Here is a 21,293-nt window from a genome sequence, read left to right as displayed (position 1 = left end):
AAACGTCACTGCTTATCTGTAAAACTTGCTTTTACTGGATATTCATGTCGCTAAGGCATGCATCACCCCCCCCCCCCTCTTCCTACCTCTTACTTTGAATTCTATAACAGACGAATGAATATTTTCATCAGGGTCCTGAGAGTAAAGCAAGACAGTTGCTGTTTCAGCTGCGGTGCCCCCCCCCCCCCCCTTGTGACCCCCCACCTCAGAACCTGGGTGGTGGGTCCCTGCCCTTTCTCCCCCCAAACTCACATCCTGCAGCTTCTGGCGGTCGTTTTGTATCTTGAATTTGCTACAAAGTATAAATTTTACAGTATTTATTGATAGTAATCTTTAGGATAATGAAGAAAGGAAAAAAAGGCGCGAAGAAAGAAGGAAGAAATGAAAGAAGCGTGTTCGTCAAATGTTTCAGTTTATTACACGGAGCAGGTAAAACACAAGAGGATTGAGTTTACCCCCTGGGGGAGCTGCTATAGGGGGCACACACACACACACACACACACACACAATGTATATACATAAACACACACTGAAGCGGTGATTAGCTACTGTTTCCACGTGCCACACGCTCCTACTGAAAAGGACCAGATGACCAAAAAAAAGACAAAATCTGCCTCTTTCCATTATGGAATTAACACTGTGTTGAAGCAGGAGGGGAAACACTGACGACTAGTTCAGGGTTTGGAATTAACAGAGAGTTGGTTTATGTTTTAAACCCCCCCCCCAGGAGTCACCTGCGAACTGTTAAGGCACCAGAGAATGGAGGTGAGGGTGGGGGTGGTGGACTGGGGGGGGCTGCGGGGAGCATTATCTGGTTTACATTAATGCAGTTGTGAAGAAAGTTAGTCTGCGGCTGTTTGGGAAGCAGCCAAACAGTCAAAGAGATGCTTCTGCTACAATAAATAAATGAGAATACAAGGCTCCTATGAGGGCGTATTTGGAAGATTACTTGAAATCCAGGAAGTGCAATAAGGTCAAAATGAATATGAAGCACAGCAGTGTGTGTTTTTCTTCAGTGGGATAAAGACTTTCTGTGCATTTGAGAAGTTTCTGAACATTTCTGCTATTAAAGCCCACTGTAGAGCACGCACGACCCTTTGAGGTCTTGGCATAATCGAGTGGGCTGTTTCCAACCTCCGGAGGGGCGTGGCCAGGGGCAGCGCTCTTGAGCTCAGTCAACTTGAGGATAAAATGTTGGTAAGCGATGCTGTTGCGGGCTTTGGTGCAAAAATCCCGAAAGGACAAGGATCCACTTTTTCAACCAGACTGAAGACTGTCTTTATTTTTGTCAGCCGTCATCACTTTTGAAAACGGATCCTCTTGCAGCGGCGGATCAAGTTTCGTCACAGCCAGATTTTCTGTCAGGATACCAAACAGCGGGGCTCCACTCCAGCTCATTTAAGGTAGATCAAGTGTGAACATTAAATCACTCCGTTTAGAGATGAATTACTATTTTTTTCCCCCGTAAGTTTCTTCCTGTCATCAACACAGCATGCATCCCACAACTGAAAGTCCACGTGCGCTCGAGTTCAGTCTCTGCATTATTATTAGAGATTTGAGACGCAGCTCTGCAGCTTTCGCCCACTTTTACTCAAGAAAAAAAAAAACTTCAAAGAAGTTAAACTGGTAGCTTTACATCTTTAACTAAGGATCACATCCTTCCAGCACCCCCCCCCCCCCCACAGCAGGAGCCAGCAGTTCTTGAGCAACTGTCCTCACCAAGTTCAATATTGACCCAAGTTATGAATCAAATTTAATACAGAATTCTTTACTTTCGCCAGCTCGCTCCATTCCACTGTACCTGAGAGGATCATCAGCTCCTATGAGGATGAGATGTGTATCCCTGCTGAGGGGCGTGTCCCTGCTGCTGCTGCTTCTCCTCCACGCAGCCATCTCCATGGTGATGCTCCCCAACTCCACGGGCTGGCAGCAGATCCTGGACAAGTACCTGGATGAGGATGGTGAATGGTGGCAGGCAAAGCAGAGGGGTAAGAGAGCCATCACGGACAGCGACGCTCAGCTCATCCTGGACCTTCACAACAAACTCCGAGGCCAGGTGTACCCCCCCGCCTCCAATATGGAGTACATGGTAGGTGATTCATGAAGTTTACTTGACCTCAATCTGAACTCCCCGAGCATTGTGGTACACTTGTGCACCATATACTTCGACCCAGTCACCAGACCAGCTGGCACTTGTCCCACTTGGCTCCCTTACAAGCAGCATGCCAGGATCTAAGCACCTTCACACATGAACCCCCGTTAGTCCTCACCCATGTGACGCCGTCTGTTTCGCCAGAGTTGAATTCCACCAACTTGCCAATGATCACATTACTACTGCCTTTTATTTTTTCAAACTCCTGCGTAGAGATTTGTTTGACTTTATCCCTCGTGTGCGTTGTGTGCGTGCGTGCGTGCGTGTGCGTGCGTGCGTGTGTGTGTGTGTTTGTGTGTGTGCATACTGTGCCAGATCACTTTTCACTGTGCAATTAGAATCAGAGCACGCCACCAAGGCTTGTTTTACCAGCTGTTTCACCCCCAACTGAACACACACAAACCGCACACCTTCAGAAAGTCAAGTGCTCCGCACTCAACCATCTGGAACTTTTGCAAATGTGCTACATGTGTTGCTTGACCGCTATAGTGTGTTGCCACCAACAGCATTCGGAGGCTTAAAAAAATCAATACGGCGTGCAGGAGGTAATGACTTTTTATCATCCTTTCATCAGCCGCAAAGAGCTACAGAACAAAAGGCAGTATTATTCTACGGTAAAGGCAAATAAACAGTTCCTGCTGGGGGCAACTGCTGGACTGTGTAATTGTATAATTGAGAGGTTGGATTGAGGACTCTGTGTGTGTGTGTGTGTGTGTGTGTGTGTGTGTGTGTGTGTGTACGTGTGTGAAAGCACCATTCTGCTTGGCAGGCCTCCGGTTGAGGCACACTCTGGTGAAGAAACGCTGAGCCAGCAGTGTGCTGCTCCTTTCTACTGTCTCTTGTTACAGTTGGCTGTTTTTGTTTTTTTTTTATACCTTCAGGGGCACCCAGGGGTGAAATATGGAGAAGCATGCAACAAGAGGACGAGAGGTTAAGAGAAAGATGGGGGGGGGGGGGTGGCAAGGAATAGAAAATAAAAGATGATGAAGGAGATTTGCTGGAGAGACAGAATCAGGTGTGAAAATAATTGAAACGCAGATGAGAGGGTTGAATAATCGAGCGTGTGAGGGAGGAGTGAATGAAAATAAAAAGAGAGGGCGCAGAAAGAAGAAGACCAGTGACGCTGAAAGACTGTTAATTCTGCAGACGTGGACTGAGAAGCCGGGTTCTATGGATTTCTGTGTATAATTTTGCAGGAGGCTCCGTATTACTGTGAGTTTCCCTCCGTCTGGGTTGTCACCTCTCAGAAACCTCACAGCTTCACTGCACTGGAAGACTTCCTAGGCGGGCTCCTCTGCTCTCCGACACGCTCGTGCATGAGTCCTCGTGCGCTTGCACGTTTGTCCGTCAGCTCTGTTATTGTCTCCCATTGTATTAAACCATAACCCGGCTGACCCTCCGTGGCAATCATCACAAAGACTCCAAGATAACATCAATTCAAATCCCACTCCTCCCTCCTGCCCTCCCCCTTCATGTTTCCTCTCTCTCTCTCTCTCTCTCTCTCTCTCTCTCTCTCTCTCTCTCTCTCTCTCTCTCTCTCTCTATCTGTCCCCTGCCCTTATCCCTGTGGCTCCGTTCCCATTCTGTCATTATCCAGCACCCCCCCCCCCCACACACACACACACACCAAAAAAAAAAAAAAAATCCCCTGGATAAGCATTCACACTCTGTAGCGATGTACAAAGCTTCAATGGGGACAGCGGTTCTCACTCAAACGTTGACCCGCAGGTATGAACGGAGAAGTGTCAGCGTTTGAAGCGCTGCAAGACAAACAGATTGCATCTTGGGAGAAAAAGAGCCCCACCTGTCTTGATGTTTAACTTGGCTTCGCGGCTCAGGTCTGGGGGAGCGGCGATGTTGCTGCTTGGTAGATGAATAAGACTCCATAGACATCTTTTTGGTCGTTTTTTTTGGGGGGTCGTTTTTTTTTGGGGGGGGGGGTTGGTTTGGTTTGTCGTTTTAATGAATTGCAGGATAATGTGAGCCCAGTGAAACCATAATTAAAGTTAAGACTCGTTTTCCTAGAAGCTCCATTATGGTAATGTTGACACGCCTCTGACTTGATATTTAGGCAGCGAAGTTAAATGTCAGTCAGTGCTGCGTTTCTAAAATGTTGGGAGGACCCAAGAAAAAAGAGACGGAAGACGCTGAATTCTGAACATTAGTCTTTATAATGTAACGTTTCCCGCGATTCAGTGTGTTTTATGGATGACATCACCTCGTGGTTTTTTCCCCCGATAGTTTGGAAAGCTTCTTCCGGAGTGGCTGAAGCTGAGACTTGCAAATACTTCAATATTATAAGGTATAACGGATCAATGTCAAGGGCAAAGTGTTGTTAACAGCAGGCTTTTATTTCTCTCCTGTGAGACTAAATTGAGGGTTTAAAATATCTTAATGTGTTTATGAACAAATTTGCGTAAGAACGTTTAACGATTGGGGCCATTTATGCCAGTTATGGCAGGTCGGCGGACGTGTTTTTAAAGTGCAGGTCCTTCTGAATGACTCCTCAGAGAGCTCCGGTTCACAGCCAGTGTCCAGTGAAGCAACAAGGACAACATGATCCAAAAATAGCACTGATGTCACTGTATTCTCACCAAAATGGACACTTGGCTGGAGCTGCGCAGGTCATATTCTATCCAATAACTCAGCAAAGAAGAGAAGTGAGGTGACCGCGAAGGGTGAAGCCTATGCTGACCCTGCATTCTTTTTAATAGCCAGCAGGGGGCGTCTCCGCTGGTTGCAAATACAGGACGACTCCACTCGGTTTATTACCTCAGTGGAGATTTTTCTGCTACCTTTAATATCGCGATTGCTTATTCAAGTCTTTATTTAACGCACCATGGTTTTCATTCTATGAAATATGGTCCCATTTATAGTGCTGACAACGCCACAGCTGCACCATCTAAAGTTGGGAAAAATCAAGATAGTGTGAATGACATAACTTAAAGCTTTGAAAAAAGAGTAAACCAAAACCAAACAACATCCAGTAAATTAATACCCTTCAATGTTGGGCTGCTTCTTCATTTCATACGATCTAGGGACAAGATGTGTGCTTATGGGAGTCCAGTGCCTCTTGGTGCAGACATCTATATCAAATATCAGAATCTCAGACTTCCCTCCCCTCTACAGACACACTGTCTTTCTGTCGCTTCTCTGCTGTGAATCCTGCTGCAGCTGCTTTTCCCTATTGATCATTCTGAGCCAGCCAGACTTGGAAAGGCCTCCTTTTTAAGCTGCTTACTGCCGGTGTCAAGCAGCAGATTTTGAGCTGCTGCCATGATGACAAGCACCTACCACCATTATTGATCTTTTCTCAAGGAGCTGCTATTTTGGTAGCTTATAGCTTATTTTTGTTGATAAATTGCCTCCAATTTGCAAAATGGAATTTTTATATTTAGTAAATAATATTCTTTACTACTTTTCTCCCACACATCCAGTCCTCTTCTGTTGTTTTTTTTTTTTTTCCCCTCAACCTTCCCAGAAATCTTTTTACCTGCTTTCCAGTATTTCTCTGCATGCACAATTGCTCATGGCCCTGGAAACCCAAACTTGCTAAGGAAGTACCCCCATACCACTTTGGAATGCAACCAGATGACCAGGGGACAAAAAAGGCCCAGCTGCAAATGAAGTGTTAAGCGAAATAAACAATGTCGTGTGCACAGCGCTGAAAGACTTTAGCAGAGGAGGTGTTTTTCTTTACAGGCCCCAGCAGAAGTTTAGTCAGGATCTAGAGGTGCATGACTGGGGTCTTGGTTTCCTCTTAACCAGATTTAATGAATATTATCAACCTTGACTAACCAGTTTTGAGCTCTTCCTTTCCACATTACAGGAACAAGAGCTTAAACTGGATGGATGCTCTGTAAAAATAAACATGATTATCTATCATTATAAGGAAAACACCAATTTTTGGGTACAAAAATGCATATCGTCCATCCTCTTTAGTCGTCGCACAAACTGATGGATACCGTTCTGTCCACTTTGTATGCGTTTCAAAGCTCCAGACTCCCAGAGGACAGCAGACTGCAAGTTAGCTTAGCTTGAATGGACGCTAGCTATATCTGATTAAAATTTCAGCATATTAACTATTTTCAACATTTTTTGCACAGCAAATCTTAAGCATAACTCTTGTTTTATTAATATATGACACCTTTTTGGAATATGTGTATATTCTTTATCAGATGGATGCCATTCTCTCCTCTCTGTGAGCATTAGTGACTTAGATATCCTTGTTAACTGCTAGTTAGCTTAGCTGTGATGACCGCTAGCTATAGCTAATTGAAATAACAGCATCTCTTCAACAGCTTGCTTTAACGTTAAGCAGAGCCCTTGTTTTATTAACACAGGCAAAGATTATTTTTGGAAAAAAAAGTGATTTGGTGTCTTTTGAGACAGGTTTCTACCCCTGCTAGTGTTCATTGCAGGTAAGCTAACTAGCAGCTAGCTTAGGTTTCTGGAGCACTCTAGCTCTCACAGAGAGGAGAGATGGGTATCTATTTGCTTGTCTGGCTTTAAAAATGATTAATAATATACACATTTTCCAAAAAGTTGTCATGTTCCGTTAAGATATGCCTCCACAACATCGCAAATCATATCTTTTCTATACACAATGTTCCTCGCTCATCACCATTTTTGGCCTCTGCTGTTAGTTGTGGGCACAGCTAAATGCTTTCAGATCCATAACCACTTATTAATGGTCTAAAACAAAGTGTTGACCCTGCTTAAGTACAGAATGTTCTATGTGCTGCAGTTTGCAGATTATATGGCAGTTACCGCAACTCAATTCAATGTTTCAGTCTCCTTACCAATGTAAATATTGATTGTTTTTTGTACATGAAGGTCCCTTGTTGAGAACACTGAAGGGGAAAATGTCATAGAACAGCTTCCTTCAGCATTATTGCCCTACTTCTAATGACCAGGCTTACATATTTCCAATATGTCTATTTCAGCGTCATCAGCTATTACAGAACCAAACAAAAGGGGACAGCCAGGCATTGCAACAGGGGTACTGACATTGATTTGTAGCCCACTGACGACAGAGGTCATTTTTCAAGCGAGATATGGTATCTGGTAAACAAACGATCTTTTCTGTCATAGCCCTGCTCCTGTCAGTCATCGTTTGGCCTCAGTGTGCAAGAGAGAAAACAAGCTTCAATCTGCGAGGGTGTTACAATGATACTGATGAGAGAGAGGGAGAAAAGCACACTCTACACATCCTATTGTTTATTTATTTTTTTCCGCTCTAATGTGATTTATTTCTATAAGGTATTGTCTCCAAATTCAACAGACCACACCACGCAATAGAGTCAGCCAATAAAACCCCGCTGTCGTTAATTTAAACAAATGCATCCACTCAACAACTAACCGAATTCCCAGAAAGAGCCGAAGAAACTGTTTAGAGTTAATTTGCAGGGCTGCCAGACATCCTGTTGTTAGGTGTGTGTGTGTGTGTGTGTGTGTGTGTGTGTGTGTGTGTGTGTGTGTGTGTGTGTGTGTGTGTGTGCACGCGTGCATTTCTGGTGGGACTGAGAGTGGGTGACGGACGATGGAGGAGGTGGTGGTGGATGTTTGAGAGTTATTTTAGTTATTGGATGAGATTTCAGTGAGGGTATGCTCAAACTTCTGCGTGTGAAATGTGAAAACTTCTGACACCTCCCCTGGTGTTTGTGCACATGCGGAGGCGCGTGCGCCCACACGCACACACACACACATACACACACACACACACACACACTGTAAACTAATTGTCTTAGAAACTTGTTACATCCCACACCGAAGGTGAAAGTGAAGGTGTGCAATTAAATGAACCTTCTCTGTCGTATTCTTCAGAAGACTTCCAGCTGGTCTTATTTTAGTTTTTTTGGGTTGATTTTTTTTTTTATGGTGGAATATAGGTCAGCAGAGAGGAAGGACACTTTTTGCATTCTCAAAAAAACCCAGAAAAGGAATATGATCCTTTCGTATCACCCCAGAGTCAAACCTGACTGAGAGGGCAATTCAGAGAGAGACGTATAGGCTTGCGCCAACATCTCACCAGAGACATATGGAAGGTATTACTTAAGGCAAAAAAACAGCTTTTGCATTTTTTGAATATCACTGAATCTTATTGGGTAAACCCATCTGGGCCAAGTCAGCTGAGCAGCAATAAAATGTCTTTACAGCCCACTGCGTTTTTGCCGTTCCTATTTGTCATGGCACACGATAAGTAACACTGGTGTTCAGATAACACCCCGCATCACATTGTTAACAGCTGAGAAAATAACTGTACAGCGGTGAACGTCTCCGCTTGCCCACGAGCTGCTCGATGATCATATCTTATTACATCTAAGTTGCAATAAAAGCAGTGAATTTACAGTTTATTGACATCAAATCTAATCTTATAAATCACTGATTTTTTTTTTTTTTTTTTTAATTTTAGGAATGGGACACAACGTTGGAGCGTACTGCTGAGGAGTGGGCTGAGACTTGTCTGTGGGAGCACGGCCCTGCAGGCTTATTGCCACAGATCGGACAGAATCTGGGAGCCCACTGGGGGAGGTGAGTAATAATTCAATATCCACTCACCAGTCACCTCATTAGGTGGACTTGTACAATCCAATGCTGGGCAGAGACTTTTGGAAAGCAGACACCCATGTTTGCTTCCTGCCTGGGCCTTATCAGTCAGGCGTGTCCTTCCATGGTTTGTCACACCCAGCAGCCTGGATTTATCCATTAGCCAGTGGTTCATTCAACATTGAGAACAAATTCCAGGCGTTGCTGACCTTATTGTCCAAACTCAAACGGTTGTGCAATATGGTGTTCAGGTGTATTATTAAGGACAGAGATTACTACTGACGCTCTTTTAAAATGAAAACAAAAAATTTAAGCAGTACATTAATTAAAATGGAAAGAATTTTAGAAGAATAAGTTTAATTTGGCTGCATGGCTCTGATCTGGGCTAAAAGACCTCAGCGGGGTCCGGAAGAGAGTTGGCAACAATGATAAGAGTTGTAAGAGCATGCAGAGGAAGAGCTGAGCTGGAGGTGCGTCTCAAGACACTCATGCCGAAGAGGCATACTGAGTCATCAGCTGCGTGCAACACAGCCTGTCAGTAGCCCAGCGCTCCATTGAATGATGTATTTCATAAATGATTAAATGATACATACACACCCGGGTTGTGATTCACCCACATGTCATGTATTTTACCTGCAGATTGTATTTCCCACAACAATAGTGACACAACCTGAACGCTGTTTGGAACATCACCCTTAAGCATATTCTGACTCACTTCCTCCAGGTATCGGCCCCCCACCTTCCATGTGCAGGCCTGGTATGATGAAGTCAAAGATTACTCCTTCCCTTATCCTCAGGAGTGTAACCCCTACTGCCCCTTCAGGTGCTCCGGCCCGGTTTGCACGCATTACACACAGGTAGCCAGGTCTATCGTCTTTTGGTGATGACAAAGACTTCATGACAAATATTGCAGCTGTGTTGTTGATAATCTGTGTTTTATAGCTTGTGTGGGCTACCAGCAGTCGGATCGGTTGTGCCATCAACATGTGTTACAACATGAACGTGTGGGGACAGATTTGGGCCAAAGCTGTGTATCTTGTCTGCAACTACTCACCAAAGTAAGAACATTTATTTGTGACGTTCTTTGATTTGAAAGATGACTAACATCTTAAACATACTCTTGTATTGTATTTCCTCATAAGAGTTTAAAAAACATGGACATTTTTTGGGAAATAAACTTATTTTCAATCCTCCCGGAGCCAGATAGGAAGATACGTAGATACCCTTCTCTCCTCTGTGGATGCAGTAGTGAGGTGAGACACACGCAGACCAGCTAGTTAGCTTAGCGCAATGGATGGTAGTGGATGGGAAGCGTTCGCATACCTTAGTTATTTCACAACGAATACCATGCAGAATCCCAGTCATGTCGATAAAGACAAAAACTCCTCTTTTTTTTGAGAGGCAGCTGATGACTTTTTCCAAAAAATGATGCTAACATTTCCCACTCACGGCCGTTCACTGTGCTAAGCTAACTAGCTGGTCTCTGTGAGCTACCTGCCACATGCACAGATGAGAGAAGGGAATCTATCTTCTTGTCTGGCTCTGGGAAGGATAACAAATAGGTGGATTTCCCAGAGTTAGTGTTTTCTTTCAAAGATGAAAAAATATATATCGAGTAGTATGTGTTGTGAGTTCAATAAGACATGGTTGTTATGTGACCTTAACAGGGGAAACTGGTTGGGCTACTCACCTTACAAACATGGGGCCCCCTGCTCCGCGTGTCCTCCCAGTTATGGAGGAGGCTGCAAGGACAACCTCTGTTACAAAGGTTTGTGTGTGTGTGTGTGTGTGTGTGTGTGTGTGTGTGTGTGCGTGCGCGCGTGCGTGTGAGCATGTGTGCAAAACCAAAAGGACAGAAGATGAAAAGCTGAGAAAATATTTGCTCATTATGCTTTGTTTCTGTGACTTTACTTGAAGATGACAATTCCAGCCCTCCTCCAGAGGAAACAGAAGAAAACAACTTCATTGAGCCGGAGGCCCCCCGTACTCCACAGAAGCTCTGGCCTCGGGTCTCTAAGCCAGAGACTCCCAGTCTCCCGGCAGCAGCCCCCACCAAGTCCCCCACAGAGGACCTGCAAAAGAATGAAGTGGTCAACACACAGCAGATGTGTAAGCTGCCACTTTTACTGTTTATTCTGGATCTAGTTTCTTCTCTAAATGAGGGGGCTGTATGATCTGGTTTAAGGGTTGGGAGGCGGTATCAGACAAGATCTACAGGTTTCATTCAAAATTGGCTAAAAAACCCCTCCATAAAACAAAGAAGTTGTGAATGGCTTCTTGTTTGGTGCAATAATGGATAACAAGACCTAAAGCAAAAAAAAAAAAAGGCTTTGACCGGAAATGTTTTTCTTGCAATTTATCTTAAATTGCCTTGATGTTCTGTAGCCTTTATCTGTCATCTGCCTGACTAACCCTGACAGTTTCGAAAGTGTACTTAATATCACAAGCAGGGAGGGGAGGTCTATTTTAGCATGATCCCTCGAGTGTGTTTGCTTTTGGCCGACAGAGAGGGGTGAGCGGGGCTCGCTGTGGTTTTTAAATGGCTTCCTTTCGGCAGCGCAAGGGGCCTGCGCTTGAAAGCTGAGACACTTCCTCTAGTATTGCTGACCACCCTGAACCTTTCTGCAGGAATTCTTCTCTGTAGTTCTTCAAGCGTCACAACAATCACTGTCACTCAACTCTGGCTTTTGAAAACGGAGTCCCAGCAGAATGATGCATGTCGGTTCCTGTACCAGCATTCAAAAGCAGCTTTTATGTTCTTTTTTTTTCAGCTCAGCTTGTGACGTGCGACACCAAACTTCGAGATCAGTGTAAAGGAACGCCGTGTAACAGGTACGGTTCAGATTAAATACAGACTAGAAAGACAATATGACGAGAAATCATTAATTTTCTATGTGGACCCGCAGATATGAGTGTCCAGCTGGATGTCTTGATGCCACAGGAAAGATAGTTGGGACAGTGTACTATGAAATGGTGAGTATTGGTTGAGAAATTCAAATTCTCTCGATCGACTGTTTTCATTGATCCGCAATTTGTGGATGACATTGTCAGCAAAAAACTTGCCAATAAAGGTCAATGACATGATTTTGCAGCAATCCAGCATTTGCAGGGCTGGTTTACATGCAGGCGTCATAGATAACGACGGAGGATGGATGGATGTGACAAGACAAGGGAGACAGGACTTTTTTATCAAATCTAACAAGAATGGAGTCCAGAGTGTAGGGTGAGACAATGAAACTTCCTTCTGATGCTCTTGAATTTTCAAAATAATAAAAAAAAAGGTGTGTGATTCCATTTTAAAAATGTGTCTCCTGCACAGAAAGTATCAGAGCGCCAATTCCTTCACAGTCTCCAGAGTAGCAGGTACGTCCACAGTATGCACCCGTTTTCATTTGAGGTGACATCACCGTTAGCTTGTTGACAATGTCCCACTGTTGTCTTGCAGTCAAAGCTATCACATGTGACACCACAGTTGCACAGCTGTGTCCTTACCAAAGGCCTGCAAGACACTGCCCAAGGTGCGTCCCCGCATCTTTCCTTCATTTGACAAAGTCTTTGATTTTATGTAAATGTCCTCACCTGTGTTCATCTGCTCCTTTGTTTTTAGATTATACTGCCCGAGAAACTGTCTAGACGAGAACCCGAACATATCCAGAGTGATTGGCACCAGAATATACTCCGATGTAAGTCTTGAATTTAATTGGATTACACATCCAGAAGGGTTGAAGCCAAAGTGCTGGTAGAAAGAACTAAATCCACTTTTCTTCTTGCATGCTCCTGCAGAAGTCCAGTATATGCCGGGCAGCAGTCCATGCTGGAGTCATCAGGAACAACGCCGGCGGTTACATCGATGTGATGCCAGTAGACAAGCGGAAACACTATATTGCCTCATATCAAAATGGCATTTCCTCTGAAAGGTAAGAGGGAGTAAATCTACCAGTAACTAAACTGACCCCTGTGCATAACATTCCCTCAGATGACATGTAATATTACATGTCATGTGATGTTTAAGGAACGTTTTTTTAATCAAAGTTTCAATTTTGAGGCACAAGATTAACAATGAAAACCCACATTTCCAGTTTTAACAGCAGTCAATAAAGAAGTAGTACCTTACATTATAAGATGACAGCAATAAAAAAAGTGAAGAAAAAATTTGTTTCCGTTGAAAGACAATGACGCTGAGAGCAGACGTGCTTTATCACTTTTAAAATGTTATCTCAAGATACGCGTTACTTATCATGTTATCTAAAAAACAAAATTCTTGGGAGAACAGGCTTATTTATCTTGTTGCGCTGCTGCTACAACTTTTTTCTACGGTTTGTTAAGTCTATATCTCAATGAATCAGTCTTAATTGTTCTCATAACAGCAAGGTGAATCAACCCACTATCACTAGAAAATAAGCAACGTTTTCTGGCGATATCAGGATAAAAGTATGGTGTGAATACAGTTAATGTCAATGGAGGCCCAGTATGTGTGCATGATAAGTTCTTTTGAAGGAGGTCTTAAATCCTGGTGCCAGAGTAAAGAGCTTCATATACTGCAACATCGAGAGGAGGAGTGAGAACCCAACGGCTCTCAGGTAGAGAAAAGTTTCTCCACTGTGCGTTCCCGAGTGGGCCTAATCTTTTCAAGATGCCGCGAGTTCATTACATCTCTCATGTCGTGCACATGGGAGGGTGATTAGCATGCTGCTAGTCCAAAATAATTAATTTCTTGGCAATTAGAGAGGATAAGTGCATCTCTATGTAGGTCTGGGTGGGGGGTTTTGGTTTGAAGCCTAAAAGGGCAACACTGAAAGGATCCTACCAGCATCGTTTCTCAAGTGAAGATAGAAATAGTAGAGAAATGGATGTATGAATCAGATTATGCAAAGATATTTGATTTAGACCTTTATCTTGTGTTGTCAAAGGTAGGAAATTTATATTCCCCAAAACAAAAACTTCTAAGTATTTGCCCTATTCACACAGGGCTAGTATTGACCGAGGAGTTTATTTTTACAGTTTGTAACGATTTACCTGCATGAATCTCCTATTTTGTAGCTTGTAAAGTCAAAATTCCATTGCAAATTACCAAGCCCATTTTGGTAATTTGGAGCCCCGATCAACCAAACTACATTTGAACACAAGTGGAAATGCCCCCGTATCTTCAATCCACACCCAACTATGGTGGTGGAAGTTTGTTATCGTGTTCCAAAACCAGCCTTTAACTAGTTAGCTGACAAAGCTAAAGTTAGCGCCTGAAGCAGCCCTCTTTTCAATTTTGGATGTTATTCAAGAGACAAAATGGAGTGAGGAGAAGATCAAGTGCCTGATTTCAAGTTGGTCTGATAAAAGCAGACATTAAAAAGCTTGACAATGCATATGGCAGCCATTTATGAAGCAATGACTAATAGCATGGCAGCAATCAGTTGGAAATGGCAATGAGAACTGGACAGAGTGATCAGAGCTTACATGATAGTAGCATGTGGAAATGTGATCAGGTGAAATCATATCAAGATATCTTGATGCAAGACAGATTTCAATGCTAGGTGTAACGCTTTTCAGAGATCATGATAATGATATACAGTAATATTAGTCTTATGAAAAATAGGCCGGTAACAAGGCCTCACTCTGTGCAGCTGCCCGCTGCGCTGCGTGTTCCACATCTACAGAGATCAATTTCCTCCAGATCTGCTTTGTGGCTGAACTGCTACTTTGGTCACTAAGGCAGATCCTTTTTTTTCTTTTGTGGAACAAGAGCTTGTTACTGCTTTCTCCAATCTTGAATTTCGCCTGTCAGTGCAAATTGGCGAATGGTACGCAGAGCCTTGTCATCATATCCGGGGGGGATAATGTCAGTAAATTCCATTTGAATACAGGCTTTACTTATCCTGTGCAAATGTGCCAGAAGATACACAGAAGTTGGGGGAGTTTGTGTGCGTGGGTGTGTGTGTGTGTGTGTGCGTGTGTGTGTGTGTGAATGAGTGTGGTGGGGGTGTTATTCGTATAAGCAGTACCCTTGTACAGCCTGATATGGATACAATATTTGAAATATGGCTACTTAATCCACTGCTCATCACTGAATTTACCAGAAAGAACCTGAAGCAGAAGGTTTGTAAAAAAGAGCGCTGCATCGTCTGCATACAAATATATCCACGTGCGCTTTGAAGTGTTGACAATGCTGTTTCTTTTTTGCCACTTTTGCTCACACGGCCAAAGAAATGAGAGACATCTCTGGTTTGTAAGGAGGCTGTTGGAATGTTAAGAAGCTTAACCCAGGCAATAAAGAACTCACCCAGTTTAAATATATCCCCACCAGAGTGTAAAATATTCTTACATACCTCAAAAGACCGGACTAGCTTTGACATTTTGAATTAGAGGACAAAATAATAATGTTCATTACTTCTTTTGCTGATATTGAAGAATATTCTATTTTTAATTAAAACCTTTTTGGTCAGTGTGCTTTAAATTTGGCATGTAATTAAACTTTTGAGCCAAGCTATTAATGTCGACTTTGGTAGCTCAGAGCAACTATCCTTTAAATACTGATCATTAAAATGGTGGACAAAATTCATGTGCCCTTAGTGACTAAAAAAGAAAAATAACTCACTAAAGAGCATGTTGAATGCGTGCTGTACCACCAGTCTTCAACAGTATCAAGGTGAAAGGTGAGTACCAGGCTGATAAAAGGGACCCTCGTACTGTGTAGTCTGTTGCAGTTATTTGAGACATTAAATGACACCAATTTTGCCTGCAGAATTGTGAACACAATAATTTCTTTTCTCTTGCCACTACCTTTATCTCATTGCGGCGATGACGTCTGTTCCCATCATTTATCTGTCTCCTCTAACTCCACAACATGTCTGTCTTTGTTGGATTAACATATGAAGTCCCCCCCCCCCCCACACACACACACACACACACAAAATGATGCTTTATCTCTTTCTGTTTATGTCCTATCTGTCATCAGACTGTCAGATGCGGACATTTCACTGCAAACCAGAAGTGTATCTGTGTATGTGCGTCTGTCAGTGACGTCTCTCGTCAAAAAAACAAAGAAAAAAGAAAGAAGCCAGGCACATGCTCTAAATCTGACACACTCCTTTTCTCTCTCCCTCTTTTTTGTAGTCTTCAAAATCCTCCCGGAGGGAAAGCGTTCCGGGTGTTCGCTGTGATTTGAGTGACCCACAAGGCGGCCTCACTCGGGCTGGTGAATAGGTGGTAATCAAACCCTGTTGTCAAACTTCAATGACTGAAACATTTCTACCTTCACTACAACACGCAATGGGGGTTAAAGGTCATCACCATGACAGCGTAAACTCAGCAACAAAAACACTTGACACGTACGTGATGAGGAGCTGTCTGGACCAACCCGTGCAGACTTGTCATCTTGAGCGGGATGGGTTTTTTTTTTTCCCTTTCCATAAAATGTAAATATCTGAATGGTTTGCTGGGTTTTGTACATGTTTGTCAATAGTATTACATTTGTGTGCCATCGTCTTGCCTTTTTAATAAATAGCTGTGTATGATTATATATGATATAACTTTATTATGGCACTTAAGAATGAATAGCTCTCTTATTGTATGGCACATTTTTACTGGTGCTCTGGTAATGGGGTGATGTTTTGCTATTTGTTAATGATGGGGGGACACATTTTGAAGCATTTATTTTTATATAATTGTGCTTACTGTGTATCAGTGATTTAGAGGATGCTGCTATATTTGTTTTGTTTTTTTTTTATATATAATGTATTTTTCAGAGTTTTGTTCATTGTTGTTTTCCAGATAATGTAGTTTAGTTTCAAACTCCCTGCAGGCGGGAAGTACACCAGAAAGTTGTCAGTCTTGAGTCATTTTTATTTGGATATCTGAACCCACAGCAGTTTTTACAGTTACATCTGTAACAAAAAAATTATGTAACAGTTTTATTTCCTACAGTATCCACAAATATACTTGTTAATATTTCTATAAACGCCTAGTTTTTTTTAAAATTTTTCTGCTTTTTTGAAGTTTCTTTTCAAATTCGTGTTGTTACTTTTATTGTCACGTAAGGTTTTGCAGTTTAAATTGCCCTTACAATCATTTTAAAACTAAATTGAACCATCTACTTTAAACCCTTCCACAAGATTATAATCCCACAAAATATATTTTAGAAATACTCGAATGTCCTCATCAAACTAATGTTGGTATTGGATTTCCTGCTGTAAATCTGTGGTGGTTGTGGTGATGGTGCTGCTACACATTTTTCTTAACTCGTGAAGACTTTTTGTAACGTGATCATAACTCCTTTGTGTATCCTCCATTCAAACTCACACACACACACACACACACACACACACACACACACACACACACACACACACACCACCGTGCCTCGCACTCACCTTTAAGCATTGTCAATATAGATCTGAGGTGAGGTGTAATAATGTTGTCGTTTGAAACCTGCGAGACCTTGACAGGAAATCTTGATAGAAAACAAATATATGAAGAAGAAATAAAAACTTTAAAATGCTGCGGCAAGTCTGGGAAACGGGTTTTTCTCAGACAGGGTTATCAGTGGTCCTTGAACATTTCATCTGATATGGGTCATAATACCCTCGTATTAAAGCTGACAATCTGTGCTAAAACCTCATTGCCGATGAGTCATTTCACATTTGCTCTAACCCAGTGGACACGCTTGCGAGAGCCAAAACACCAAAGTACCTCAGGGAGTTAGTGAAGCAGTGGGTTTTTGCAGGTTTGATGGGGAATAACTGCTTCTCAACAGTCCCCCCGAGCTTCTTATGAGAGATGCACAACTTAGTATCCACTCCTTAACTCCCGATATCCTTTTTTTTTTCTTTTAGAATGCAAAGCAGAACGGTAGTTTTTGATTTTCTAGCTTCCCTCCTAAGGTATGTCACCAGGGACTAGAGTTGTCACTGCTTGTTTGCTTGTGAGCAGCAATGGAGTGAAATGACCGATCTTTGTTATGATGGGGATGGGGGGGGGGGGGGGGGGGCTGCATTTGGATTTTGAATCAAGTTGTCTCAAAGTACTTGTGAGGTATTACTTGAGCATGCATACCCAGTCACATGCATGTACACATCCACGTTGTGACTGGCTGAGCTTCGCAGGAGAAAAAGGCTGCGGAGTGATTGATAGGCCTTCCATATCCACCCAAGTCCAGAGAGGGGGAGAGAGTGAGAGAGAGAGAAAAAGGAGGCATACATCAGACAGGTGTCAAAATTCCCAGAAGAGTGTGGTGACAGGTAACGTTGAGAATGAAAGGAAAAAACGGACGAGGAGGATACTGAAAGGCAGAAATGACATCTCTAGAGTTTCCTAACTTCTTCAAAAAAACCCACAAAATGCAAGTTTTTTTATGAGCAGGATGCTTAGAAAAATAAAAAAAAGCAGAAATTATTGAGGAAGAGGTGCAACACTGAGGAGCATTAGAGCGCCCTGAAGACAGATGGGATGAAAGACGTGCTTGCAGATCGCAGGGTCTGCATGGTGCCACCGGTGTTTGGAGAATGTCGTCTAAAATAAGGAGGGCCATTAATAACCTCCTCAGTTGTGCTTTGCTCAGCTGCAGTCTGGCGCTCCTTGCAGAGCTAAATGTGGCGATGCATGGCAGCAGACTGGCAGACTGTGTCAATGAGACCATATATACCTGAGAAAGAGAAAGAGAGCGAGAGCGAGCGTGCTCTGTGTACGTGTGTTTAATTGTGTTCCTCGAGCTTGGATGCCACTCTTTTCACTTACTCACCTGGTTGTTGATGCTGCTGTGTGTCTTCACCGGCTGTCCCAGTAGCAGATAGCAGCGATGCATACAGGGAAGCCGTCAGCACCTCGGTGAGAAAGTTATGGTTGCCAGTGGTAATGACTGTGTTCCTTCTTGTCAAACCTTTACTTTGGCAGATGAACAAAATATGAAGTTTGACAAGGTGGAGGAGGGGGGGGGGGAGGAGGAGGAGGAGGAGGGGGTTTCTTCACCCCATGTTCCAAAAATATCACATGTACATAGTCAAACTGTGACTGTGTTTTTGTATAAAAAAAAAAAAAAAGATGGAGTGGGTATTTGGTGGAGAGGGTGAAGGAAAAAAAAAAGGTTTTCCCCACAGTGGCGAGGTGACTCATATAATTATTGAGTTATTTTAGGACTTTTTCAAACAAACCTCTGACAAATCGCATTTTAGACATTTGATTTATAATTACCGTTCATGAACAACTGGGCTCTCCTGTGACCAACCCACCCGAGTACTCCCAATAAGAAATCCCATAGCAGGCGTTTAAAATCACTGGAAGAAATAGCAGGTATTTAAATTAATACTTGAAGGTCAAAGACCTCTAAAGTGATGTGGTTTTTTTTGTTGAAGTATTGATTATTCCTAATAGCAATTATACAACGCTTAAGAAAAGTTGTCTTGCGCCCAATACTGAACTGTTTGAAGAAAAAAGAAAACTTGAATGGTATGATGGTCCATCTCTGTATGGTTTTATCCTAGCGGACTATTTTGACCTAATACTGTCAAACTGACGGTGTATTTCAGGTGAGTGATGGCATGCTAGTGTAATCTATCATGTTAGCCTCGTGCATATTGAATTCTGGGACAAAATAGTGTAATTTGAGAGTGCTGAGGCTGTAACGGCTACACAAAGTCAACAACTTAAGACAACTCCTGCCAGTGTTGCTCTCTAACCAGGTGAACTGGAGGAGGCTTTAACCCATCAAACAATCCGTCTTTCTTCCATTCCAACCCAAATAAATGAAAGTTTCAGATTAAAAAAAAATGAATGTTCTGTTGCTTGATAGAAAAAAATTAGAAACCTCTTGCTGCTGCGAGATTTCATGACTTGGGGTGTGTAGAAATTGCGAATAAAAACAGGCAGCTCTTTGTTAATCCCATTATTGTGCAACTTTAGACCTTCACGCACCACATCTGATGATTTATTATCGACATTTTGCACAAGTATGACATGTGAGTGTATAAATGGCTGTCGGTTAAGAAATGTAATGCTCTTGACCCAGATGTGGGTCACATGTAAAGGCCTTTTCTAAAACAAGCACTGTTGAATAGGGACGGTTGTGCTACTGTAGCACTCCAGGAGGGACTGGCTGCCTCCCAGACTCCTCTGCTGTTTATACCCCTCAGAATAAATAATGACAAGTCCTCATCAGCTACACAACTCATTCATATCTTTTCTTTGGAGGACTATAAACCTCATAATCTGTCTTAGCCAACCAGAATTTGATTTATCGAAGTATTCCTGGATGCCTAAGAGAAATTTTTATAACGGTTATACTTTCACAGGGTGTATTTCTCTGAGTCAGCTGTCTAAACACTTTTCCTGTTTATCCTCCAGATGTGGGTCAGTTGAGATTGTGTTAATAATAATAATAACAACAATACTATATCAGAGGAATTTGGCATCCCTCTTAGCGCACAAAGCCATGGATAATAAGGGAAATGGGCCGAATTTCAAAGAACCCTGACTGTATCTGAGGCACAATCAGATGAACTGCATGTAAAGCAAACACTTGTTTGCAAAGGAAAGAAAAATAAATGGGAGGAAAGGACTGGAATATGCTTGGCAAGACAAAAAGGAACAGTGTGAGGAGCTATATATACAGTTGAGAATCATGGCTAAACAATAAGGCCATGCATGGCAGATGGGCACACACACTCCTTTGCAGTCAGTCATAATACAAGAAATAGGAAGTGGGAGAGTCTTGGATTAAAGCCTGGAGGGCTCAGTCAAAGAGGAACAGAAGAAAACTAATGGAAAAACTACAGTTGCTATTAAACTATATCAAAAGGACTCCCAAAATATATATGTTTGTTTTTAGTTTTTTGTGCGACTCAGCAAAAAATTATTCCTTTTGTAGCTGCTTGAAACACATAGTAGACTGACTCATTATTTGTGGGAAATAGCCTTATTTTTACTGGGATCATAGCCCGGGAGCAAAGAGTGCAAAATATAAAGAGCTGCGACGAATCAGGCGCCGGCGATGGGCCGCAAAATCACGGAGGAGGCCGCTCTTGGAATCTGACGTCATCACTGACCTTTCGTGTATTTACAGAGGAGGTTTGATTTCCACTCTTTTTCCATGCTCACACATGAGCCGTTGAGAAGCAGAGCCTGGAGGTAAAAGACTACCTTTGTCCCAACCTGGATGGTGAGCGCCGGAGTCATGTGCCTCTGCCAATCCCAAAGAAGGGCCCACAAGCCAGGACCATTGAGAAAAGCACAAGCATCACCTGTTTTATATTAAATCTGTCAGATTAAATAAGGAAACCAATAACCTGCAGTACTCACGACGTGTTTGAAACTGGTAAAGTGCTATCTCTGGAGGGAGTCGAACACTGTAGCAAAGCATCAAAGACCATTCGAAACTCACTCAAAACTTCTATTTCCTGTCTATTTTGATGCCCTCAAACTGTCTGACAATTTTAAAGGCATCATAATGTACCCTTGAAGCTGCCTGTGACTCATAAATCTGAAGCCCACTGGAAAAATGAAACGGCAGACTGCTCCTCAGTATGTGACTTTTCATTAACATTTTTCAAACCTATAAATAGCTCAGTAATCGTCTTTTAGGCGACCAGCTAATATTCACAGGCTAGCT

General features: G+C 42.7%; 1 protein-coding gene across 1 annotated transcript; it reads left to right on the top strand.

The window, feature by feature from the left end:
- Positions 1 to 1,213: 1,213 nt before the first annotated feature.
- Positions 1,214 to 17,303, top strand: LOC147241644 (cysteine-rich secretory protein LCCL domain-containing 1-like). Its single transcript, XM_086191059.1, has 15 exons — positions 1,214 to 1,403; positions 1,782 to 2,089; positions 8,568 to 8,686; positions 9,426 to 9,558; positions 9,644 to 9,759; positions 10,369 to 10,469; positions 10,619 to 10,810; positions 11,473 to 11,533; positions 11,608 to 11,674; positions 11,794 to 11,924; positions 12,021 to 12,064; positions 12,147 to 12,219; positions 12,309 to 12,384; positions 12,485 to 12,618; positions 15,809 to 17,303. The coding sequence occupies exons 2-15, from the start codon at positions 1,823 to 1,825 to the stop codon at positions 15,858 to 15,860; spliced, it is 1,566 nt and encodes a 521-aa protein (XP_086047185.1). The 5' UTR covers positions 1,214 to 1,403; positions 1,782 to 1,822; the 3' UTR covers positions 15,861 to 17,303.
- The last annotated feature ends 3,990 nt before the right edge of the window (positions 17,304 to 21,293 follow it).

This window comes from Aulostomus chinensis, chromosome 21, assembly GCF_037954235.1.
Source record: "Aulostomus chinensis isolate RoL2024-O1b breed Wild chromosome 21, RoL_Achi_v1.0, whole genome shotgun sequence".
Lineage (NCBI taxonomy): Eukaryota > Metazoa > Chordata > Actinopteri > Syngnathiformes > Aulostomidae > Aulostomus > Aulostomus chinensis.
This window is presented reverse-complemented; position numbering and strand designations above follow the sequence as displayed.

Excerpts from the sequence above, each read along its gene's own strand:
- LOC147241644 (XM_086191059.1), top strand. The coding sequence starts at position 1,823 with ATGAGGATGAGATGTGTATCCCTGCTGAGGGGCGTGTCCCTGCTGCTG. Across the intron at positions 2,090-8,567 it reads CCTCCAATATGGAGTACATG|GAATGGGACACAACGTTGGA; the intron begins GTAGGTGATTCA and ends TTTTAATTTTAG. Across the intron at positions 11,534-11,607 it reads AAAGGAACGCCGTGTAACAG|ATATGAGTGTCCAGCTGGAT; the intron begins GTACGGTTCAGA and ends GTGGACCCGCAG.